Source organism: Phaseolus vulgaris, chromosome 10 (assembly GCF_000499845.2).
Source record: "Phaseolus vulgaris cultivar G19833 chromosome 10, P. vulgaris v2.0, whole genome shotgun sequence".
Taxonomy (NCBI): Eukaryota; Viridiplantae; Streptophyta; class Magnoliopsida; order Fabales; family Fabaceae; genus Phaseolus; species Phaseolus vulgaris.
Genome location: NC_023750.2, coordinates 25,485,491 through 25,512,459, shown reverse-complemented (window position 1 = coordinate 25,512,459; position 26,969 = coordinate 25,485,491). Strand labels below are relative to the sequence as shown.

The 26,969-nt window shown below is 45.3% G+C and overlaps 1 protein-coding gene across 1 annotated transcript; it reads right to left on the bottom strand.

The window, feature by feature from the left end:
- Window positions 1-14,666: 14,666 nt before the first annotated feature.
- Window positions 14,667-15,398, bottom strand: LOC137817486 (uncharacterized). Its single transcript, XM_068620772.1, has one exon. The coding sequence runs from the start codon at window positions 15,396-15,398 to the stop codon at window positions 14,667-14,669; it is 732 nt and encodes a 243-aa protein (XP_068476873.1).
- Window positions 15,399-26,969: the final 11,571 nt, after the last annotated feature.

The following is a 26,969-nucleotide window of genomic DNA, read 5'->3' as shown; positions in this document are numbered from 1 at the left end:
GAGAGAGAATATGTAAAGTTGTTTATATTGAATTATGATAGAGTCAATTTATTAGAATAATTTTTTTAAAATTTGTGAGTAATATGATAAGTTTGAGAAAATTTATAAATTATTTTAAAAGTGTAATTTGTAATTTATTTTAATTATTAAAAAATATTTGAATAATGAATTATAATATATTTTTTTTAATTCAACTTAATTAAATTTTTTTAATGTAAAACATCTATAATTATTTGTATTTTTTAATAAAAATTTAAAAAATATGATAAAAAATAATTTTGTGTTAAATTGAAATAAATTTATTAAATATATAAAAATTATTAAAATAATATTTATTATTATTATTATTATTATTATTATATATATTTGTTATTTTATTTGTATTGCATATATATGTTTTGTGGATATTATAATTTTATTTTATTATTTTCATTATTATTTATAATTTTATGTTGTTATTAATAGTATAATTAAATATTTTTAAAATTATTAAATAAATTTATCTAATATTTAATTTTATATATTATATATTGTATGTATATAATTATATTAATAATTATAATAGTAATAAAATAATGAATATTATTAATAGTTTGAATAGTTTATATATTTTATATATTTTAAAAATAATGTACAATTTAAATATATTGGCACAATAAAATTCACATATTTTTGTAAATATTATGAAATATTAACTAACAACACGAAAAAAATTGTATTTTATTTTTTATGTATAATTTTTTATTTCAATTTGTATACAATAAAACAAAGAAAATAAAATAACAATTTTCGCTTATCATTAATAGACATCGGATGAACATGAAATAGTTGGTGATTACAATAACACAATAGATGAAGTCATTACATTAGAATTCTAAATGGAGATACCTGATGTTGTGTCATGGGAATTTAAAAAAAAATTACAAACATAAATAATGTCCAATAACACATTAAATTTAACTGAGAATCAAAATAAGTTCAACATAAAAAAATAATAATAACACAATAAACATACGATCAATGTTCTTCATTGTCTTCAAGCTGATAAAGTCTATCTTCGATTCAGCCCAAAGCTGTGTTGATAGTGTAGATATCCAACCTCATGCTTGACATACTTTCTTGTATATTTTGAATCCCCACCCCCCCTTTTCAAATTTGTGTTATGATCGTCGAATCATTGGGGATTTCGGGTTAAGGATGATCGCTTGCAACATGCTCTTATGGCAATGGATGTCTTCGTGTTCTTATTCATGTTCGTTGTCAGGCCTTCCAAGTTGTCGCACACCATTGACCTCAAATATATTCATTTCTTCATGGTTTTTCTCCCGAAGAAGTTATTCCACCCTAACGTGATTGATGACTATCCCATCAAGTTCATGTCATATAACAACATGAGGTGTCTGATTAAACAGCCATACGGAAGAGGCATACCATTGTCACGACATTGTATCATGTGTTGCATGATATAATGAGGCCAGCTAATCATTACATTACTTTTCAGGCACCATAACATGAAACATCTTCATGAACCAGCTGCGAGAAGTTGCTCCCCTGAGGACACAACATGTGCACCTATGTGTAATGAAGTAATTTGTCACTCAAAGTCAAACTACTTACGTTTCTTACATTTTGATTATGCACCTCTTCTCTTGTCATGGTTAATAGGGCCTATTGACGATCAAAATGTATGCCCTCATGGATGGTACTAGGGGTTAACAACAGACCATCATATTTCAGACTTGCCACGTTCATCCAATCTCAATGTCTAATTATAATTATGTGTGTGTCGATCTAAGTAGCAAGGTGACTCTATGTCGTTAGATGAAGATTTGAATAAAAAAACCCTGACCATATCCTCATAATATAGTAGTCTTATACTAAGAAGTTGTTGCAATCCTTGAAAATTCAAATATTCTTGAAACTGAAACCCAGATGTGGCAAAAAAATGGAAAATTTATCACTCTTGGTAGTATGACTGGTTTGTCGTGAAATTTTTTCTCAAATGCAATCATCTGACGTTTTGTTTGGAAATACCGGGAATAATCTAAAACGCCCTCCCTCCTTTGTAGTGGGATCATAGGAACTTCATCATCATTTGCTCCACTTTTACCCTTACCCTTACCCTTATGCGTTTTTTGCCTCTTCGTGATGAAAATGCCATGGATAGGGAAGTTAAAACCTATGATGAAAATGTTATGAAACAATGACAAAATAACAGTATATTACAAAATATCCTCACACATAAATTTCAAATGAAAAATATTTCAACAATAATAAGATTAGATGTCAAATAACAAGTACAATGTTTGTCTTAAATTGAAAGTAGATGCAATTAAATTACAACTTTAACAACATAAAAATAGAATTAAACACAATTTATTGACGTTGAGTCATGATGTTAAACAACTTTGCTATCCTTCACTCTTTCGGCATACCAAATACTCGCATCGCTATGGCTAGATTTTCACAAAGAAAGTTATACCATTGGTCCATGACTATTTCATCCTGAATATTTAGATCAAATAGCATGGATCAAATAGCAGGGAGTCCGACCTCGTGTAATGCAAGTATAATGTTATTATATCCCTAAGTCGTCCAACTGCCATCGATTCTCGACCATCGTCATGCCTCGTCCACCATCACACTAAGCAAAATAAAATCCACAGTTGTGGTCCACTTTGTTTTCTGTGTGAACCTTGTTAGATTTATAGGGCTGAACAAGAGGGAGGGTGAATTGTTTCTCAAACCTTTTCGGAAATATATGATTAAGAATGAAACTTTAACAATTAATTCAGATAAGCAATTCAGAGAGTCAATTAAACCTAGATTCAGAAAATAGTTTCAATATTTTAATCGGTTAAAAACACGATATAACCGGTTGTTTATGTTCTTGCCTTTTTTGGTTCGGCTTTTTCAATTTTCAGCTGGCTGTTCTTCTTTTGTTTGATTTGGTTCGGTGCTTTTAAGTTTCCAGCATTTCTATTCGGTAATCTTGCCCTTTGTTCCATTTTAATCGGTTCAATTTGACAATACATGGAACTTCCAAGTGAATTTGGGTTTTCGTACTAGTCTTGGTGAGTTCTTGTTCATAGAACCTTGATCCAATTCTATGATAAAGTGCCTATCTCATATCCAACTCAAGATGATTCCTAAGAATGTCAAGAATCATTCAAAGTGTGCTAGTGGAATCACATCATGCTATAGGTTGGGGCGCATGAGTTGGCACCCAGGTAGTCACCCCTTACGCCAAATGCATTTCGAAGAAGGAAGACTTACACGCTGGGGTTTCCCTAAGTGGGGTTACAGTGTCGTAAGGCTTTCCGCGTGGAGTTGCGATTAAGTCAGAAAGGCCACGTGGCAGTAAGCACTGAAACCCAAGGTATATAAGCTTCTCTGAAATCTTAGTGAGGTACGCTTTTACACGTTTACACACATACTCTAATAATTTGCATGCTTACTCACTGTATGCACGAGTGATTGGAGAGAGAGAAAAGTTAGTTACAATTCAGTTACGCGCCTTCAGAGCATCACAGTTACGGTGCTCCAATACGGAGTTGTTTGGTGTTTTTTGCTTGCTGACTTGATCGTCGGAGTGCAAACGGCCGTGAGGGCGCCCTTTGTTCTCTCTATTTCAGGTACTCACGGCGGTGTAGGGTGATGATCTGAAACCAAGACGAAGGTGTCCTTGTTACGCGAGTCGCAGCTACGCACGAAGCACATTCTGGTCAACCGGCGGGAACAAAAACAAAGTCTCTTGTTGCTTTTCCTTTTAGCAATCATTCTTCAAGCACAAAAGTAATTCTTAGCTGCCAAGGATACCTACAAGAAAAGATTAAGAAGCAAGATTTTGTCCCCTTATGAATTTGGGTCCATGAGTGTTAGTAGCAACCTTAGGAACCTTCAAAATCTTAGGCACCCATTTTAAAATACCTTTGGGGACATAAACTTTTCTTATTTTACAGAATCTAACAGAATGTCCCTTTTTCATGCTGTAGAAACAAACAACTGGTTGTTTCGTACTTTTAACCGATTGACTTTTCGTATGGTTTGAAAAAAAGATTCTGAAAAGCCAAAGTTTTTGCTTTGTGGGTTAAAACCCAAACCTGATTTCCCAGAGACACATTGTTGAGAAGCTAAAACATTCTCAAAATTTGATTTCCCTTTAGAAATAATATCAATAGTTTTCACAGGGTATAAAATTTTTTCTTGAAGGGTTTTACAATTTTTACAGCAACTTGAATCACAATTGCAAGAAGATTTTTCATGCATCAAATCAGAATTTTCTAAATCAGTTTTTGATTGATTCAAGTCTTTTTCTAAAACTGTGATTTTCATTTTCAACTTGTTGTTTTCAAATTTCAATCTGTTATTTGAAAAAGTTAACCTCTTAACTTCTTCATGTATTTCTTGGAAAGCATCAAGAAATTGGAAATAACTTTCACACTTGGAAAGCATCAAGCAATTAGAAGTTGTACTTACTTGACTTGATTTTGATTCTCCTTTTGTCATAAGACAATCCTCCTTTCTGGATTCTGAAGAGAAAGATCCAGTAGTATATTCTCCTTTGTCCATCAAGGCACTTGGATTCTTGTGATACTCTTCAAGGATATTCCACATTTCTTTGCCAGAACTGCATTTTGAAACCTTGAGCAATTCATTAGAATCAAGTGCAGATACAATGATGTTCATAGCTACACAATTAAGATGTTCACTTTCAAAAGAAACAGTTTCAAATATAGGCATGAGATAGCTATTTGTAATCACATTCCAGATTTTCTTATCTATAGAATTAACAAAGAATTTCATTCTTATGCACCACAGTTCATAATTCATACCACAGAACAAATGTGGTTTGTTTAAACAAGCACCTTCCATCAAAGAAAACTTTTCAGCCATTTAAAAAGATTTAGGATCAAAACTTGAATAACTTTCAAGAACCTTACTCTTGATACCAATTGTTAGATTTATAGGGCGGAACAAGAGGGGGGGGTGAATTGTTTATCATAACTTTTTGGAAATATATGATTAAGAATGAAACTTTAACAATTAATCCAGATAAGCAATTCAGAGAGTCAATTAAACACAAATTCAGAAAACAGTTTTAGTATTTTAATCGGTTAAAAACACGATATAACCAGTTGTTTATGTTACAGATACAAAAGAAGTTTGTAAGGCATGAATATTAACCGGTTGAAAATACGAAATAACTTGTTGTTAATGACAACATACCAAACAGTTATGAGGAGAAGAGATAGAGAGATTCACACAAACAGAGTATACTGGTTCACTCAATCCCAGAGCTACATCCAGTCCTCAGTCAAACCACTGAGTATTTCACTATGTAATCAATCACAGATTACACAAACACCACACACAAGGTGACTTTGAATCCCACAAAGCCTACTCACCCTTCTTGCACACAACAACCACCTCAATCCAGAATCCCACTGACTTTACAAGATTTTACACAGTGTTACAATATGAGAATTCAAATACAAGAAACTAAGAAAAGGGTAGAAAACACATGGATTACAAAAGACCAGAAACCCTATGATCAGTTCTTGAAACACAACAAAGCACAAAGGCAATCTTGCAAAACTTGGTAGAAACTGTATCGACCAGTCCTCGGACTCGGGCGTTGACCAAAAGTAAAGGTGGGACCCCGAAGGCAGGGCCCACCGGAAGGTTCAGCAGGACAGGGAGGAGTCTCGTTAGGCTCACGAGTTAGGGAAGCCGAAGAGGGGGCGGCATCAGGGCAGGGTGTGGAGGCCTCGAGCCTCGGCACCCCAACAGTAGTGAAGATGGACCAAAAAGGTGGTTTTCATGCCACGTCCCAGTTACCAGTAAGGGGAGGCCCAAATCACGAGGGATCCGTGCATGGGGTGTAGGGAATGCGGTAGTACGCACCACCATCAAAGAGTCACTGGGAAAGAAACGACTCATAAAGGTCACGTCCTAGCAGTGATCTGCATGCATGGCACGTGGCTGGGATACGGAACACCCAGGATGGATGACCCCAGAGATTGGGCGTATGAGTCGACGCCCAGGTGGTCATGCCGCACCGGATGCGCTTCGGCAGGACAGCCTTACGCACTAAGATTACCTTAAGACTGGGTGATAGTGTCGTGAAGGCGCGCCTACAGAATGCTTAAGTCATAGTGAACCAAAAGGGCAGAGAGACTGAAAGATATATAAGGGTAATCACAAACATAACAAGGTACGCTTTGCTTAGTACGCATTACGCATTTCTGAGAGAACACACACAGTAATATCAGAGTTAGAGTTTGGTGTTCATTGCTCGAGAGACTGACTTAACCGTCGGAGTGCAAACGGCCGCGAGGGCGCCCTTTGTCTCTTTCTTTTCAGGTGATTCCATTGGAGGAAGGGAACGTAGGAACGGAGGGTTCTTGGACGCGAAGTTAACAGAGACACACAAAGACGTTTTGGTCAACTGGCGGGAACATTTGGCGCCCACCGTGGGGCCCGTTCTAAAACATATGTGATGTGAATGTAACTACAAGAACACATGATTCTTGACATTCTTAGGAACAACTCGAGCTGGATTTGAAAGGCACTTTACTTTAGAATTGGATCAATGTTCTAAATTCAAGAACTCACCAAAACTAAGCACCAACCAAGACTCATATTGAAGTCCATGTATTGTCAAATTGAATCAAAACAAAAGGAAAGAAGAACAAGAATTAAAACTGGACAGAATTTAAATGATAGCTACTGAACCAAAACAGAAATAAGAACACAATGCTGGAAACACAAAAATAAACGGTAGAAAAAGAAGTAAACTCTAGGAATCAAAACTACCGAATGGAAAATTGAAGAAAAGGGAAGAAGAACACTTATAGCATAAGATGCTTGCTGGATTTTGAGGATTGGAAGAAGCCATTCACGCCACTTGGAACCTTGAACCAAGATAAGTGATGGAGTGCCACCACTTGAAGCTCACCATAGCTCACAAGATAAGGCAAAGAAGAGGAAGACTCAAAACTCACAAATTCTCTCCAAAATTGAGTATAGTCTCTCTACTATAAAATTCCAATCTCCATTATGAAGGACCTAAGCCCTCCTTTTATAGGAGCAAGGGCTGGTCATAAAGCTTACAAAACAAGCTAACCAAAAGTCCCTTCACTTCTAGCACCTAAAGTGAAGCATGAAGAGTCACCTTCTAGAAAATTCTAAACTAATGCCTAAAGATGCTTTTACAAAAGAGGCATCTAAGGTTTCCCTCTAAGCACCTTCCTAAAAACTATATATTTAAACATTCTACATTTTATAAAAGAAACTATAAAGAGAGATATTTATTTGAAGCCCATTCTTTGACGGCTTGTAGACTTCTTTGGCTTTAGGCTTGATCCTTACTTTATTTTATGTCTTCTTTTAATTTTGAGAAGACTAGAAGGAAGAACTTCAAATGTGAGGGTGGATGTCCTCTTCCTCCCTTAATAAAAGCCTCCTTTATTTGATTCTCATCATACTCCTCGAGTTGGAGAGAATTCGTCCACGAATTCTGAATCCCTGCATATAACAAAGTCAGTTTAGTTTTACAATTAAAAGTGGAAGAAAAATGTAAACATGACTTATCATTTGTAAACAATGGGAGTTCAGAAAAGGAGGTTCTATAAATCGACCAAGTTGGAAAAATTTGTTTGGGAATGATGATATGTTTTGGAAAAAGACCTCTTAAATGGTGAAAACCATTAGGAGGTATGAAATCATCCCTAACACTTTTTAACCAAGATGGTGTTGAAATAGAAACCTTGGGTAATGAAAAAGATAAGGAAGGAAAACACCTTGGAGGTGAAAGGATAAGACTCATGTCAACTTGGCTTTCTTTGTCTTTTTCATTTTTACGTGAGGGAGGTGGGTGAGGTAGGTCTTGTTTTACCTTGTTTGTCATTAAGGTTTTTTGTGGACAATGAAGAGCTATGTGCCCAAAACCTAAACATTTAAAACATTTTATATTGGAAGTTTTGGTAGGTGACTTAGGAGTAGAAGAATTTGTAGTAGAAAGTAAGAAGAATCGTCAAGATTCACCAAGATTACCAAGTTTCGTCAAGATTCACCAAGATTCACCAAAGACTCATCAAGATTCATCAAGAAACGCTCAAGAATGAGGAATATAAGGCAAAGTTCTACTGCATCAGTTGGAAGTGAAGGTTTGACCCTGCAACAGGTTATGGAGATGATGCAGGGCCTCTAAGAAGCGATGGTAGCGTTAAGAGCTGACTAGGAGCGTATCCAAATGGACCTGGCTGCATCGCAAGCAAGAAATGAGGAGTTGCACCGCACCAATGAGGAGTTGTGGCGTGGGTTGCGAAACCAGGCAAGAAATCGAGAAATAGAGGAGCAAGAATGCGCTACGCCTCCCAGGGAGTTTCCCATGCCTTTTTCGCAGGCAATTATGGAGGCAGTGATATCAGCGACGTTCGTAGGGCCGAAAGCTACATTGACTGGAATGGAGGATACAAAAGCTCACGTCACAACTTTCCACACACAGATGATGCTGGTTGGTGGTTTTAAAGCTGTAAGGTGCAAGTTGTTCATGAGCACGTTGGTAGGGACGGCGATGGACTGGTTCATCAGCCTCCCAGACGGCCATGTGACCTCATTCGCGCAACTATCGTAGTTGTTCAGGGAGAAGTATATCGCGAATCGCGCTCCCCTACCCAATTCTTATGACCTCTTTGACGTGAGGCAGTATCAGAAGGAGGCGTTGAAGGAGTTTGTTAATCGTTTTGAGGCGCAGGTGGTGAAGGTCAACACCAAGGACGAGACGATGATGGTTCATGCGTTTAGGAAAGGGATTTGTCCCGGGCCTTTCAGTTAATCCCTAATCAGGAGCCGCCCCAAGACCTTTTTGGAGATTAGGCGTCGTGCGGTGGCGCACATCGCAGCAGAAGGTGAACTGAATGAAAAGCTACATCGCAGCATAGGGTTTAGGGTCTATGAGGTCGCAACGAGTAAGAAGAGCCAGGGGAGGAAGCAACCCTATGAGCCTAGGAAGCCTCAATCTAGGGGGCGTGCGAGGGAGAATAAGCCTGTAAGGCACAATTTCGTGGTAGAGTTGAAGGATGTGATAGTCGTGCTCAACATAGCAGAAAGGCTGAAGATGCCAACGAAGACTGACAAAGTGTTGGGACCTCACAAGGAGGCTTGGTGTTTGTTTCACCAGGCGTTCGGTCACCCCATACACAGCTGCTTGGGGTTAGGGCATCAGTTGGACGAACTGGTGAAGAGTGGATTCCTGAATGATTATCTGGCAGAATCACAGGGGACCGTAACCCCAACAACGTCAGGAGAGGATCAGGGGCACGAGATGCCCATTCATTGGGAAATCCATACCATCTCAGGTGGAGGGTGCACCGCCTCTCAGCGCAAAAGGTATGCACGTTCGGTGATGACGGTAGAGGCGCAGGTGGTGGACGACGTGCTCGACGTCGACCTCGCTTTCACGGAGGATGACCTTCGCGACGTCGTTCCACACGACAACGACCCTGTGGTAGTTTCTGTGGTAACCGTAGGGAGGAAGGTGCACAGGGTGTTAGTGGACCAGGGCAGCTCGACGGATGTATTGTTCTAGTCCATCTTTAATAAGTTGCAGTTGTCTCCTGACCAGCTCAGGCCTTACACAGGGTGCCTGTATGGTTTCGCGGGAGACCAGGTGGAAGTGCGGGGGCACTTGGAGCTGAGGACCACCTTCCTGGATGGCTCCGCGTCCCGCACAGAGAACATAAGGTATTTGGTAGTTAATGCCCCCTCGGCCTACAATATCTTGTTGGGAAGACCGGCTCTGAACAGGTTAAGGGCGGTGGCGTCGACACGCCACGTGAAGATGAAGTTGCCAGACCTGAGTGGGAAGATGATAGTGATCAAGTCAGACCAGCAAGAGGCCAAAAGGTGCTATGAGAACAGCCTTAAAACTAAGAGCGGGGTGTTCATGGTGGTGGAGTGCCCACCCACCGAAGACGACAGCGCAAGAGTCTCCCGCACGAAAAACGCTCGGGAGGGGCGACCCGAGCCAGTTGGGAATATTGTGGAGAGGCAGATTGGGGTAGGACGTTTAGGCTTGGTAAATCGTTGAACCAAGCATAGCAAGACCGAGTCGTTGAGGTGATAGCGCGGCACCTAGACGCTTTTGCGTGGTCTGCCTCGGACATGCCAGGTATAGATCCGAATTTCCTATGCTAATGCCTCACCATGGACCCCAAGGTCAGACCCGTCCGCCAAAGAAGAAGGAAGTTCAATGAGGAAAGGCAGCTGGTCGTCCAGGAAGAGACAAAGAAGTTACTGAATGCCGGCCACGGGAGATTCAATACCTTGAGTGGTTGGCGAACGTGGTCTTGGTGAAGAAGGTCAATGGGAAGTGGAGGATGTGCGTAGACTTCACTGATCTCAACAAGGCGTGCCCAAAGGACTCGTACCCCCTACCAAGCATTGACGCCTTGGTGGACAGCGCCTCAGGTTGTAGGATGCTCAGTTTCCTAGACGCATTCTCAGGGTACAACCAAATCAAGATGCACCCTAGAGACGAGTGCTAGACGACGTTTATGATCGAAACATCCTGTTATTGTTACATAGTGATGCTGTTCGGTCTGAAGAATGCGGCCGCCACCTATCAGAGGCTGATGGACAGGTTGCACTCATGTTGGGGAGGAACGTGCAGGCCCACATAGATGATATGGTGGTGACTTCGCAGGAAAGGAGTCAGCATGTGTCTGATCTGGAAGAGATATTTGCTATAATAGCTAAGTATCGTTTGAAGTTAAACCCCGAAAAATGCGTGTTCGGGGTCGAGGCGGGTAAGTTCTTGGGTTTCCTACTCACAGAGCGTGGGATAGAGGCGAACCCAGAGAAGTGTGCGACAATCCTTGCCATGAGGAGCCTGGCCTCGGTAAAAGAAGTGTAGTAGCTGACGGGGCGGATGACCGCCCTGTCCAGATTTGTATCGGCTAAAGGGGACAAGGGCCACCCCTACTTCAGGTGTTTGAGGAGAAATAGCCAGTTCGTGTGGACCGCGGAGTGTGAGGAAGCATTCCTCAAGCTAAAGGAGTATCTGGCCGCTCCTCCCGTGCTGTGCAAGCCACAGTTGGGCGTGCCGCTTCGGTTGTACTTTGCCGTGACGGAGCGAGCGATCAGCTCAGTCCTCGTTCAGGAGCAGGACCAGGTAAAAAAGCCAATATACTTTGTGAGCAAAGTACTGCAGGGATCAGAAGTGAGGTACCAGGCCCTGGAGAAGGTAGCCCTGGTCGTGGTGTTCTCGTCCAGGAGGCTTCGTCATTACTTTCTGAGCTTCACGGTGGTGTTAATTACGGACTTACCTATCCGGAAGGTGCTGTAGAAGCCGGACGTGGCAAGAAGAATGGTGCGCTGGGCGGTGGAGTTCTCGGAGTTTGATGTTCAATATGAGCCCTAAGGCACCATCAAAGGCCAGGTGTACGCGAACTTTGTGGTAGAGCTCTCCTCAGGAGGTACACAACAGGAAGAGGAAGCCAATTTCAGGTGGGTGCTCTCCGTGAATGGGTCCTCCAATCAACAGGGGAGTGGAGCTGGCGTGATCTTGGAAGGGCCAAACTGGCTGTTGATCAAGCAGGCCCTGAGGTTTGCTTTCAAGGCAAGCAACAACCAACCAGAATATGAGGCCCTCATAGCTGGAATGCTCTTGGCCAAGGAGATGGGGGCACGTAGTTTGCTGGCAAAGAGCGATTCCCAGTTGGTTACAAGTCAAGTGACCGGGGAGTACCAAGCCAAGGATCCACAGATGGCCGCGTTCCTGGGGTACGTCTGAGTCTTGAAAAGTGCGTTCGCAGTGTTTGAGATGGTGCACGTCCCAAGGGAGCAAAATGCCCGAGCTGACCTACTAGCCAAGCTGGCCAGATCAGGCAAGGGGAGAAGGCAGAGGAAGGTGATACAGGAAACCCTCAAAACACCATGAACGTTTGTCGCTGATAATATGGTAGGTGTTCATCAGATCAGCATGTTTAGGGGAGGGGCGAGGAGTCACCGGTCGTTGACTCAGGAGAGGCTGAGGACGCCCAGTGTACCGTCCCGTCCCTGGGCGTTGACCAAAAGTCGAAGTCAACGTGTGGTAGGACCCCTCGCGGGACCTAAGGAAGAAATTCAACAGATTGACCGCCTGAGGCATCGCCGGGTTGATGCGTCGCCAATAGGGAGCGTCGCCTTGCTAAGGCGTCGCCTAAGAAGGGCGTCGCCAGGTTAAAGCATCGCCAAGTAACGGTGTCGACCGGTTAAGGCGTTGCCAAGACAAAACACCAAGCTAGGACATCGCAAGGAGGCTTCGGGCCTCGATGGTTTAAGACAGTAACAAAAAGAAGAGAAAGGTGGCCTCAGGACCATAAGTTCTAGTACCAGTAGGGGGTAACCTGACTCGTGAAGTATCCACGCCACTGTTGGGAGACCCTGGGACAGATACGACCCATGAGAGGGCCACAACCAGGGGAGAACCACGTGCATGGTACGAGGGAAAGGTAGACACATCCCCAGGGCGAGTGAATCGAGTCTGGGGCGCAAGAGTTGGCGCCCAACACGTCACCCCAAGCGCCAAATGCACTTCAAGGAGGGAGGAATCACACATTGGATTAACCCTAAGTTGGGTTACGGCGCTGTGAGGCCCTCCGCACAGAATAACGATCAAGTCAGAAGGACACGTGACAATTAGCACGTGCCCATTAAATGTTTCAGTGAAAGATTGCCAAGGTACGCGCTAATTCAGTTAAGATTCGAACGTTCCAAGGAATATTTTATTTAAGTGATGTTATTCCAGTTGAAGTTTGTAAAGGGGACACTCTTTTTCCCTCCAGGGGGTCTTTTAATGAGGTCACCCGAATAAAGAAAGGAGAAGTTTAAAATATTTTTGCTCTAGTTTTTCCCTCATTCGAATGTAAGATCAAAGGTTAAAGAAACAGAGACGAAAACTTGAAGCGCCGCCAAGATAAGGCACTGCCAAGAGGAGGCGTCGCCAAAAGAAGTAGTCGCCAAGGTAAGGTGTCGCCAAGATAAGGCACTACCAAGATGAGGCGTCGCCAAAACAAGTCGTCGCCAAGGTAAGGTGTCGCCAAGATAAGGCACTGCCAAGGGGAAGCGTCGCCAAAACAAGGCGTCGCTAAGATAAGGCGCCGCCAAGAAGAGACGTCGCTAAGATAGCGATGCCAAGATAAGGTGTTACTAGAATAGGGTGTCGCCAAGCACAAGGCGTCGCCGCCAGATACTCAAGCAGAAGTCAAGTTCAGAGCAAGATAACAGGTATGTCTAGTATAAGCTAAAATCCGGGAGCCTAGTCCTTGATCAGGGGTAAACGAATTACTTCGGGACGCCCCCTCCTCAAGTATGAACAACTAGCCCCGGTGCCAGATATCAGTATAAGTCAAAAATCCGGGAGCCTAGTCCTTGATCAGGGGTAACGGGATTCCTTCGGGACGCCCCCTCCTCAAGTATGAACAACTAGCCCCGGTGCCAGATATCAGTATAAGTCAAAAATCCAGGAGCCTAGTCCTTGATCAGGGGTAACGGGATTCCTTCGAGACGCCCCCTCCTCAAGTATGAACAACTAGCCCCGGTGCCAGATATCAGTATAAGTCAAAAACCCGGGCTCTTAGTCCTTGAGCAGGGGTTAAGGGATTCCTTCGGGACGGCCCCTCCTCAGGTATGAGTGGACGGCCCCGGTAGCAGACGATAGATGCAAGCTAAAATCCGGGAGCCTAGTCCTTGATCAGGGGTAAAGGGATTCCTTTGGGACGCCCCCTCCTCAAGTATGAACAACTAGCCCCGGTGCCAGATACCATTATAAGTCAAAAACTCGGGCGCTTAGTCCTTGAGCAGGGGTTAAGGGATTTCTTCGGGATGCCCCCTCGTCAGGTATGAGTGGACGGCCCCAGTAGCAGACGATAGATGCAAGCTAAAATCTGGGTACCTAGTCCTTGAGCAGGGGTCAAGGGATTCTTTCAGGACGCCACCCCTTCAGGTAGGAACAGCTAGCCCCAGCGTTTGATGTTCAGAACGTTACACCTTGGTGTTTTAGATCTCTCCATGGGCGTGGGCACCCGAGCACGACTCTTGTCCCAAAGTATTTAGACACACTAAGGACACCCAGAGTAGGTACCTCCTTGAGTGTAGACACCCAGCACAGGTGAGATGAGTCCTCCTCGCCCTCGAGCGACGCTGAGGCACCAGAGAGGAATAAATGTAGTCCTCCCTCGCCTTTGAGCGATGTTGAGCCCCTAGTAGAGACTGAATCCCTCCTTGCCTTTGGGCAATGACGAGGCAGGCGACGCCTTCATAAGAAAGATTCCTCGCAGATAGAAAGGCCAAGCAGAGTTCTGAGTGAAAGGATCAGGAGAAGGGTATACATCGCGACTCAGAGGCGAAAGGTAAGAGAAGAGATTACGCGCTACCTACAGGGTTAAAAGACAAGGCGATGAAACGTGCATTGGAAGTAAGTACCAGCTACGCCTTTGGTATGATAAAGAAAGCAGGGACAGATGAAAGACCAAGAGAAGTTAAAAGTATACAAGCGTCTGTAAAGATAAAGTTCGAATGGCATGTAAATAGACATAGTTAAGAGTCAGAATTACAAGTAAGTTCAAATATAGATGCAAATTTACAAGAGGAAAGATGGAGATCTGTCAAACGGCCGTTCACTCCCCAAGGTCGAGAGGCACGACCTTCCCATCAACAATGTGGTTAAAGGGGTTGCAGTTGGAGGTATTGATTCCTGGATTTTCACAGGCGGCTTTAGCCAGGGCCTCCTGGAATCCCTCCGCAAAGGTGTCAGCCATATTATCAATAAGTTTCTTTCTGGCTTCCTCCAGTCTTTCAATGGTGGAGTCCCGAGTCTCCTTCTCCCCAATAAGCTCCTTGTTGGCCCGCTCCAGCTCTTCGATTGTGGAGTCTCCGGAAGCTAACTGCTTCTCGAGAACTTCCTTCTCCACCTGGAGCTTGTCCAGTTCAGCTTGGAACTTACCATGCTCAGATTGGAGAAGGTTGAGCGCTTCCATTTTTGCAGTTAGCTCCCTTTCGGCCTTCTCCAGCATTTGCTTCTGCTGGGCCTCGGAAGCTCGCATCGCCACTTCAAGAGCAGCAATTTTGGATTTGAGGGATGCCACTTGAGCAAGGAGCTCTGCGTCAGCTTGCCCTGCGTCGTGTAGACGTTTGCAGGCTTCTACGTTAAGTTCCCTAGCACTCCTCAGAGAGGCCTTATAGACTTCTTCTTGGCATGCCCAGCCTTGGGATAGACTCTCCTTCTCCTCCTTCAGGGTAGCCACTTCCTGTTGAAGGGCTTGGAGAGCGCTTGTCTCTTTAGTTTTGGCCCTGGCCTGAGCACGCCAGTCAAGGGCGATGGCCAAGAAGGCCCCCAAATAATAAGGCATGCCTTTTCTCCTTTCACTGGGGGAGCCTCTCGGCGATAACCCCCCGTTAAACCCCCTCATCAGTTGAATTATTGGAGGGGGAATAGCGATGATTTTCGGGCCGGTGGGGGCAGATGCAGAAGCGGCAGGCGCCTCAGTTGGTGGTGGAGGTGGCAATGGCTTAGTTTCCCCGCCCCTTTCTTGGACTGTTGGCGGTGGCGGTGGGAATGTGGCACGAGGTGGACTATCCCTAAAAGACCCACCACCATGGGGGGAGGTGGGTGGTGGGGTGAAGGCCCTAGCAGCCCTCCTCCTCTTGAAGACTAGCCCTTCACCGGAGTCTTCATCATCAGACGGTATCTCCAACACCCTTTTTCCTTTGTCTCGGGGGGCTAGAGCAGGGGATGAAGCCACTGCTAGGGGAACTGCGGCGATGGGTGGAGGCGAGTTTGGTGTTAGCAACGTATGGGGACTTTGTGGTGGTGAAGATGGGCCTAGTGCGGTTTCGGAAGAAGTCAGTGTTTAAGAGGTCGATGGAGGAGGAAGGTTTGGTTCGGAGGTGGGAGTAATGGAGACGCCAGCCTTTGTGGGCGTCGCAGCGAGACGTACTCTCAAGGACCTGGCCAGCTCCGTCCTTGTTGCATAATCCATCACCGATGCTACACCAGATAAATCAGAAAACAGAGATTAGAGCCAATGCCAAGTCAAGCAGGAAGCATCAGGCACACAACTAAACACAGAAATTGGGAGTTAGGACTTGAGCTCAAGACCAATTACAGCGTGTCAACTCCGCCACAGGCGCAGATTCGCAGATCAACAATGCATACAGATGAATGAAAATTAAAATAGATAAACAGGACACTCAGCAATGAAGGAAGCATGTTAAGAGGACAAGCATCATACGCATGAACCGGTGAAAGCACAGTTAAAAGAGGAAAGAACGAAGAGGAGTAAGGAGCGAGTCTCCCTACCAAAGTATGAGGAGAGGGTGTGCGCGTTGAACTTGCAAGGTATGAGTTTCAGCGTATTAAAGACAATCCTCAGGCCAGCCAAGGCCTCACACACCTCCGTATCAGCGGAGGACAACTCATCCAAAGCTTTGGGTTTGAGCAGCTTGGGTTTCTCCACCCAATATAAAGGAAAGCCATCCAAGGCTGTGGGGTCGTGCTTGGCGCAACACACCCTGAAGAACTTGCCTTTCCAGCCTTTGTATGAGTTCTGAAAGAGGGAAACGAGGATTCTGTCGGCGACCCCGGAAAAGCTCACCCAGAGGCTTTTCCCTTGTTTCTTCACTTCGAAGAAATGAAGAAAGACGTCTACGGAGGGTGGGATGTCGAGATGCCCACATAGAATTTGGAAAGCCCGGACGAATGCCCAGCTATTGGGGTGTAACTGGGCAGGGGCTGTGTTGATCTCAGTAAGTAACTCCCTCTCAAAGGGCGTAAAGGGAAGGCGCACACCAACGCGCTTGGAGACTGTTTGGTACATAAAAAAGAAGGGCTTTCCCCCCCTGGTCCTATCGTCCACACAAACAGGTTCCCCGGAGGTGCCTTGACGGATGGAGATGTGGGCATCGTGGGTGCGGCAGAAGGCATTGAAGTTGTATAGGAGCGGATCACCCAGGTGGTCCTCCACGTCTTTGATGGTGGTTAAAGTAGTGCACTCGTTCAAGAGTTCATCAGAAGCCCATGAATAGAAGGCCTTATAATCGGCCCTTGGAGGAGGATTGCGCGTTATCTTTGTACGTGCCATAGATGGATGAAAAAGCTGAAGAAGAAGGAAAAAAGCAAAGGCTTAGTGAAGGAGGTTTTGAAGAAGCCAATGAGACGAAACCCTAGGAAATCCCACCCACGAGAAAGGTCCACAAAGGGGAAAGGAACGAAGAAATTAGGAAGAAAAGCAAAGAAAACAAAAAGAACACCGAAATGCAGAAAACATAAACAGTCACAAGCAGTTACAAAGGCAATACAGTAGAGGGAAGGAGTCATCGAGTAAGAAAAACCATACCTTTGTGGCTGGAAGTAGGAAAAACGCGAGCTTTCGTAGGGAGAAAGAGCGCAAAGGGTGCAGAAGTTACAGAGAAGATGAACAGTGAAAGGGGAGGCGAAAAAGTGAATAGAACAGTAAGATGAAGCGCGGGATTTCAAAGACTTAAACGTTGCGACTAAAACGCAAAAGGCGCTGAATGGGCACCGTGCGATTAAGCCACGTGTCGATAGATTAAGCACTAACTTGAAGCGCAAGAGGCACCAAGCGCTGGCCGTGAGCTTGAGCCACGTGTCAAGTGATTAGAGGGTGACCCAAGGCGTCACCTTTCTCGCTCAGAGAGAGTCACATCGTCAGAGCACTCGATGGTACGTCTCATCAGCGGTACGAAGAATGTGACGTCAGCAGTACGGAGAATGCCACGTAAGCAATAGGGGGAAGCCTTAGTCTTTTCGCTGAAAACAAGTTATCAGCTCGAGACTGGGAGGCTTGTGTACCGTCTCGTCCCCGGGCGTTGACCAAAATTCGAAGTCAACGTGTGGTAGGACGCCTCGCGGGACCCAAGGAAGAAAGTCAATAGATTGACTGCCTGAGGCATCGCCGGGTTGATGCGTCGCCAATAGGGAGCGTCGCCTTGCTAAGGCGTTGCCTAGGAAGGGCGTCGCCAAGTTAAAGCATCGCCAAGTAACGGCGTCGACCGGTTAAGGCGTCGCCAAGACAAAACACCAAGCTAGGACATCGCAAGGAGGCTTCGGGCCTCGATGGTTCAAGATAGTAACAAAGAGAAGAGAAAGGTGGCCTCGGGGCCATAAGTTCTAGTACCAGTAGGGGGTAACCTGACTCGTGAAGTATCCACGCCACTGCTGGGAGACCCTGGGACAGATACGACCCATGAGAGGGCCACAACCAGGGGAGAACCACGTGCATGGTACGAGGGAAAGGTAGACACACCCCCAGGGCGAGTGACTCGAGTCTAGGGCGCAAGAGTTGGCGCCCAGCACGTCACCCCAAGCGCCAGATGCACTTCAAGGAGGGAGGACTCACACAATGGATTAACCCTAAGTTGGGTTACGGTGCTGTGAGGCCCTCCGCACAGAATAACGATCAAGTCAGAAGGACACGTGACAATTAGCACGTGCCCATTAAATGTTTCAGTGAAAGATTGCCAAGGTACGCGCTAATTCAGTTAAGATTCGAACGTTCCAAGGAATATTTTGATGCGCTCTCAATGCGCTTTAACGTGTTTTAAATGCGAGAGGTGTATAAAAAGGGACTTTGGGGCGTTTGAAAGAGACCGAGTTTTTTTGACCTAATTCTCGCAGTTTACACAGAACAAAAACCCTAGTTTCTTTTGCTGCGCAGCCATTATGAGCACAGGACAATTAGGGCAACCCAGTTTTAGCATTCTAGCACAGTTATTTTTTACCACCTCCAGAGGGTGCGTCACCTTGAATGTTTCTCGCTAGCTGACTTGATCGTCGGAGTGCAAACGGCCGCGAGGGCGCCTCTTTGTTCACTTCTTTTCAGGTATCGCAGACGGAGCATAACGAAGGTGCCCTAGCTCGCGAGGACAAGCCACGCGCAAAGACGATCCCGGTCAACCGGCCGGAACACCCAGTGTAAGCGCTTACCCGGTTTCGCTAGGAGTGGGGGATCCTATGCAGGTATGCACGGTGGAGCAGGGGGACACATGAATGACACCCTACAGGCGTTACTTGGCTGATGGGATACTCCCACTGGAGCCCGAGGAGGGTAAGAAGATAAAGAGAAACTCTGCCAAGTACACCCTTGTGGATGCGGAGCTGTTCAGGCATGGGTTCACTCACCCAATCTTGGTGTGTGTGAGCGGAGACCAGTGTACACGAATAATGGCTGAGCTCCATGAGGGAATTTGTGGAAGCCATGTTAGTGGTAGGTCTTTGGCATTAAAGGTTGTCCGTGCAGGGTACTACTAGCCAATAGTAAGAGAAGATTGCACGAGGTACGCCTAGCGTTGTAAGCAGTGTCAACAGCATGCTGACTGGCACAAAGCGCCGCCAGAAGAGCTGAGATCGATTTACAGCCCGTGGCCTTTTCACACATGGGGAATCGACATTGTGGGGCCCTTTCCTTTGGCAATAAGACTGATGAAGTATCTGGTAGTGGCCATCGAATACTTCACGAAGTGGATTGAGGCTGAACTAGTAACGCAAATCACATGTGTGAAGAGAACACTTAAGAAGGCTAAAGGACCTGGGCGGAAGAGGTTCCCAGAATAGTGTGGGCTTACCACACCACGCCTCAGTCCACCACTAGAGAGACTCCCTTCAGCTTGGTGTACGGGTCGTACACAATGATTCCGATAGAGATTCAGGAGAGCTCGCCACATTTTCAAAGTTTCGTGGCTGAGGAGTCTAACGAAGAAAGAAAGGTGAAGCTGGATCTGCTGGACGAGGTCAGAGAGGAGGCAAGGATCAAAGTTGAAGCAGTAAAGAGAAGGGTGGAGCATAAGCACAGTTCCAAGATAAAGCCCCGACAGTTCCAAGTCGCTGACTTGGTAATGCGGAAGGCTCACCCGTACCAGTTGGAGAACAAGCTGTCCCCCAAGTGGGTTGGCCCCTTTAGGGTGCGGAGGTCCTGGGAAACGGGGCATACAGGCTTGAGACCTTGGAGGGAGGCGCCATTCCTCGTACTTGGAATGCAACAAATCTCAAGTTTTATTTCAGTTAAAAACTCTAGCATTGTACACAGTTTAAGGGGACACTCTTTTTCCCTTCTTAAAGGGTTTTTTAACGAGGTCACCCAATAAAAATTACATTTCAAGTACACGTATTCTCAAAATTTTTGTACACTACAGGGGTGATCCTGCCCGTTGACCAAAACGTTGGAGCTTGCCTCGTCAAACTTGGATTGACGTGTGCACCGCGTCAACCTCCGTCCTTCGTCACGATCCACCTCAAGAACCTGCAAAAGAACAAAGCGGCGCCGCTGCGGCCGATCGCACTCCAACGCCCAAGTCAGTGACGGAACCACCAAATACTAAGAGTAACACTCAAGAACTCTCAAGGAACCGTGAACCAGTTCTCTCTCACAGTATACTCAAGAACTCGCAAGCGTAAAGAAGACAATCTGAACGTGCGTACCTCAGAAGTTCGTTGGGAAACCCATATATACCTGGGCACTTTCTCTCCCCTGGCAGTTACACACCTGGACACGTGGCTCGCATCCAGCCGTACACGTGCCATCATCTGGAGCCTCCTTGACTTGGGCGCTGCGTCTGACTCTCCTTTGGCTAAGTTACTTATGCATGATACTACTCAGTGCATAGTTGTCCTGGAGTGCGATTTCTACTGGATTGGCGAGCTAGGGTGCCTTCGTACACACCTTCCCTGTGGTCTCGCCGGCCGCCTTCATCATCTACTCTTCTTGCTTCACCGTGTATGCCATGCGAGTTATCCCCCGACCTCATCCTCTGGCCAGCTGGGAAATGTCTATCTGCCTTCATCTCCGACGATGTCCTTTCTTCGGCGATCTCTAATCACTTGGTCGCCTGGATTCATATCTGGCGACTTCATCTTCAACTTGGTGACCGCCGGTTCTGGTATGTTGGAGATCGGAGCACGCCAACTTAATAACTGGCGACTACACGAGCCCCCCGACTTCCTTCCCTTCTGCCAGCCAGGCGTCCATTCAGCACGCCTATACGATAGCTTGATGCCACGTCATCACTTCCGACTACCAGGGCGGTACAAGGGGGAACATCGTTGCCTTGGTGTTTAGATACCTCGAGAGGGAGTGGCAGCTTCCTTCGGGACGCCTCCTCCTCGAGCGTGGGCACCAAGCGCGAACACCACGATTAAGTGAGAAATGAACCTGTGGCCCTGATGTTTAGACACCTCGAGCGGGAATGGCGGTTCCCTTTAGTATGCCTCTCCTCGAGCGTGGGCATCAAGTGCGAGTAGCAAGGTTTCACCGATGATGAACTGTTTGCCTTGGTGTTTAGACACCTCAAGAAGGAGTGGCAGCTTCCTTCGGGACGCCTCTTCCTCTAGCGTGGGCACCAAGGGCACCAGTCGTCTTGGTGTTTAGACACCTCGAGAAGGGCGGCAACTCCCTTTCCTCCTTGAGCGTGGACACCAAGTACGAATAGCAGGCTTCAGCCAGTTAAGTCCTCCTTCGCCTCTGAGCGAAGATGAGGCCAGTGACGCGCCTTGAGGCTAGGCGCCTCGAGACTGCAAAGTATGAGTGATTATCAAGCAGAGGAGTTTTCCTTGTCTAAACAAGAAGTAAAGGCAAGGACAGTTGAAGGCGTACGCACCCTCACCTCCATCACATGTCGCTAAGCAGTTAAGACAGAGGGCGAGAAGGCGTGCTACCTAAAGTTTAAAGTTTTAAAGTTTGTCAAGGACGCCGCATGGAGTTAGCATCAGAACGATGTTAGTAAAAGCGACAAGTTAAAAACACAATCCTCGACAAACAAAGATGAACAAAGCAAGTAAAGTAAGGTGCGAATTGTATTAAGGTTATAAATGTTCTGAAGAGTACAATTTTGAAGCCTAAGTGATGTGATTCCACTAGCACAATTAGAATGATTCTTGACATTCTTAGGAATCATCTTGAGTTGGTTAAGAGCTAGGCACTTTATCATAGAAATGGATCAAGGTTCTATGAACAAGAACTCACCGAAACTAGTGCCAAAACACAAACTCATATAGAAGTTCCAATTATTGTCAAATTGAACCAACAAAAAGAGGTAAAAACCATAGGCACTGAATAAAAATGAATGAAAAACAACTTTGAACTGAACAAAATGAAATTAAAGCCAAGAAAACTGAATAGGAAAGCTGGAACAGAAATGTACTGAATCAAAACACAAAGAAGAAAAAGAACAGCTGCTGGAAAACTTAAAAACCGAACCAAAAACAACAAGGCAACAAGCTAAGACAAGGAATTAACAAAGAAGAAAGGAAGGAGAAGAGAATTGCTCATGAAGATGGATGAATGATGAATGATCTCGCCACTAGAAGTGTGGTTGCTCCTAGATGAGAGTGTTGCCGCCACTTGAGGACACCATGGATCCTTCAAGATAAGACTAGAGAAGAAGGCTCAAAAGCTCTCCAATGCTCACTCCAATTTTGAGTATAGTTTCTTTAGATAAATTCCAATCTGAATTTTACAAAGAGAGCACCTCTATTTATAGCCTAAGGTGCTGAAATGCAAGCAACATAAATTCAAAAATTCCCTCCTAAGAGTCATCTAGAATCGGCGCCAAAACCCAAGCATGAGGAAGGTGTGACTCCTTCCTTCACTTTGGCACCTCCTATTCTACTTCTACACCTATCTACTAACACACCCCCCCTAAAGCTCCTAACTAAAGACTAAAAGATGCTATAACAATAGAGGTTTCTAATGTTTCCCTCTAAGCACCTTCAACTAAAGAAATTACAAAAAGAGAAAATAAATGTCCCCTAGCTCCTAAAGCTTTGAACATGCTTCTTGTAAGCCTTTGAGGTGGGCTTTGACCTCCATGGGCGTCCTCCATTTGTGCCTCTACCTCTTCTTGATCTTGTTGATTGGCCTCCATGTTCTCTTGAGCTTGATCTCCATCACTAAGATCTAATCATTCTCCTTCTGAGGGGGCCTTGGCACGATCTGCCCATCAACGACGTGGTTCGCTATCGCGAAGGGAGAAATGTTCATCTCAGGATGCTTGCAAGCAACCTGAACAAAGGCATCTTCAAACCCAGCAGCGTAGGCGTCGACAACATCGTCGAGGAGTTCCGCCTTGGCTTTCTCGAAGTCCCTAGCTTGCACAGTGAGCTCCTCCTTGACCTTCTCAAGGGCTTCAGTCTTTTTGGTGAGCTCAACCTCCACCTTACCTAGTTGCACCTCCCGATTGACAGAGCGCTCTTCAAGATTGGCCATTTTAGCTTTGTTGGCCGGAGCCTCTTCTTGGAGTTGCACCACCTGAACACGTAGTGGCACGACCTTACCCAGCAAGGTGGTGTACTCCTGGCCAGCATCATGAAGCTTCTTGTTGGCTTCCAGCTCAACCTGTCAAGGGCACTCAGCTCCTGGGTTAGTGTGGTCTCCCAGATGAAGAAACCCTGAGCTTGATTTGCAAGTTGCCCTTTCACCAGGCCAATTCCTCTACCGAGGCCAGTTGCTCTTTGGTCTTCAGTTCTACCTCATGGGAGGAGGCGTTGACTTGAGCAAAGAACTCCCCAAGACTGAGAGCCAAGCTCTCCTGCACTGCCGTGTTGGTGGAGCTTCCCATGGCCCCTTTCTGGTAACCTTTCAAGATTTGCTGAATGATCAAGGGAAGCTTAGGGGCAAGAGTAGGGGCTGGTTCAGGCACGCTCCCGCCTCCACCCTTGAGTGCAAGGGGGACTCGTGGGGAGGAGGTGCTAGAAGGGTTATCCCTAAACGTGGCAGGACGCCCAGCAGAAGAACTGTGGAGGTGCCTGCTGTCACGGCCTTGCGCCTCTTGAAGACAGGGTCATCCAAGGAAGCCTCCTCGTCATAAGAAGCAATGAGCACCACCCCTTTGTTTTTCTTTAGGGGACTGGAGGTGGAGAAGCTCTAACTGTTGCCAAAGGAATTGCAGCAACGGGGGTTGAGGAAGCAGGAGTAAGTGTGGTTTGGGTGGAAGGTGTAATAAGTTTGGTTTGAATGGCAGGTGGGGCAGGGGGTGCTGAGGCGCCCGCACCAGCAGCGACGTCGTCATGAATGGACAAAACCTCAGCTAGCCTTACCCACTTCTCTGCATTTAACATCATTCCTGCACCAAAAGAAGAAGAGTTAAGGACTTAGTAAACATGGAAGAATCAGAAAATCAGCACAAGTACAAGCTAGCAGATAAAAGACAGAATAATGCATGAGGAAGATCAAGAAAGGGTTCCTATACCAATATAACCAGCAAGCCTAGTTGAGCTGTATTTGTTCTTGATGAGTCTGTAGTATTGAAGATCACCCCCAAGTTGGCAAACACTTGGCATACCCCTCGATCAGCAGAAGAAAGCTCATCCAAGGTTTTTGCTTTCTTAAGTTTTAACTTTCCCACCCAACACACCCTGAAGAATTTTCCTTTAAACCCCTTGTAAGATTGTTGGAACAGGGTAAGGATGACTCTGCCTGTCACCCCGCTGAAGCTAACCCAGAGGTTTTTCCAAGGGTTTTTGGCCTCAAAGAAATGGAGAAAAACATCTACGGATGGGGCATGGCCAAAGTAATTACATAGGATGGAGAAGGCCATGATGAAGGCCCAACTGTTGAGATGGAGCTAGGCAGGGGCGACGTTGATCTCAGTTAATAGTTCCCTTTCGAAGCTGTTGAAGGGGAGGCGCTGCCTAATACGCTTAAATACAGTTTGGTAGAAGAAGAAAAATGGTTCACCGTCATTGGCACAGTTTTCCACTCATACAGGTTCGCCCTCTACACAAGGGCGAACAGAGATGTAAGCATCACTTTCTCTCCCGAACGCTCTACCCTTGAAGTCAGGCTCGCTGTCCAGGTGAGCCCTCCAGTCTGTGATAGAGGTAAGGGAGAAGGTTTCAGCAAGAAGATCATCAGAGGCCCAAGGGTATAAGGGCCTGTAGTTGACGCTAGGAGGAGGAGGGTTGACAGTGACTTTCGTTCGTGCAATGATGAAGGAAGCTAAGAAAAGCATGGAAAAGAAGATAACAAAGGTTCAGCAAGGGGAGGCTATGGTGTGAAACTGAAGACCCAGAAAACCCTACCCTCGTAAGAAAACTCAGAACACAGAGGGACGAAGAAGGTGCAGAAGAAGGCTTAAAATGCGAAAATTTAAACAGTCCCAGGCAATTATCAATGTGCGAAATCACAAATAAGAGCAATCAATGGAGAAAAATCATACCTTTGATGTTGGATGAGCGAAAGTTACGATTTTTGCAAGAAGAGGAAACCAGAGAAACTCGAGGGAGAAGATGAAGACTGCGAGAGAAGTTTAAAGTGATGGAACAGTGCATGAAACGCGCGTTTTTGAAAGACTTAACGAGTTAGGGAGCTGAGGAGGGGGCGGCATCGAGGCAGGGCGTGGAGGCCTCGAGCCTCGGCACCCCAACAGTAGTGAAGATGGACCAAAAAGGTGGTTTCCAAGCCACATCCCAGTTACCAGTAAGGGGAGGCCTAGATCACGAGGGATCCGTGCATGGGGTGTAGGGAATGCAGTAGTACGCACCACCATCAAAGAGCCACTGGGAAAGAAACGACTCATATAGGTCACGTCCCAGAGGTGATCTACATGCATGGCACGTGGCTGGGGCAGGGAACACCCAGGATGCATGACCCTAGAGATTGGGTGTATGAGTCGACGCCCAGGTGGTCATCCCACACCGGATGCACTTCGGCAGGGCAGCCTTATGCACTAAGATGACCCTAAGACTGGGTGATAGTGTCGTGAAGGCGCGCCTACAGAATGCTTAAGTCACAGTGAACCAAAAGGGCAAAGAGACCAAAAGGTATATAAGGGTAATGACAAACATAACAAGGTACGCTTTGCTTAGTACGCATTACGAATTTCTGAGTGAACACACACAATAATCTCAGAGTTAGAGTTTGGTGTTCATTGCTCGAGAAACTGACTTGACCGTTAGAGTGCAAACGGTCGCGAGGGCGCCCTTTGTCTCTTTCTTTTCAGGTGATTCCATTGGAGGAAGGGAACGTAGGAACGCAGGGTTCTTGGACACGAAGTTAACAGAGACGCACAAAGACGTTTTGGTCAACCGGCGGGAACAAAAACCTTTACAGAAACAGTTTTGTAATCTCTCAACTCAGAGTATAAAACTTCTCTCTTTTTCCATCATTCAAACATTTGAAGGAAGGTTATATTTATAACCTTTGAAAAGCTATCGTTAAAAACATATTTGAACAACTGAATCAGTTAAAACAGGTTTTCAAAATACTGTTATGAAAACTCACATTTAATCGATTAAAACTGCGATTTAACCGGTTGAATGGTTTTGACAGTTGTACAACTAATTCGAAAAACAGTTTCAAAAACTCCTTTGCCAGCTAAGTGACAAACAACCGATTGTCTCGAAACTTTAATCGGTTGTTTTTCCCTTTGCACGGAAAAACACTTTAATCTTTAAAACAAATTAAAACAGCCTTTGCTTGAGAATCAAAACTGATCTTACATAAATTCTAAACACTTTAAACTATACCCAAACCAAAGGCAGCAAGGCTTCAAGCTTCATCTTGGATTTGATACATCAAAGCTCTAATCTTCAACAAACCTAGTGGATGAACTTGGCTGAACACTTTTATTATGATTCATCTAAACATGCATTATGAAAGTTAAAACTAAATTGTTGAATCAAGTGTGTTCAAGCTTTGAAGAATCCAAATCCTTTGAGTTTGATGGAAGGTTGGATGTGCTTGTTGTTGCTGAGGTGTATTAGAATAGGATCTGGGGTAGATTATTTGTGTTAATCCACTCTTGATTGAATCCAAAGCTTAAGTATTCTCAAACCTTTTTAATTGAAAGTGTTTTTCAAATTAAGTGAAAAACAACCTGTTGTTTTGTCGAAACAACCGATTGTTTTATACTTAGGTGTTTTTAGAAAGGTTGAAAACTGTTTTTGATGGTTGACTTGATGGCAAACC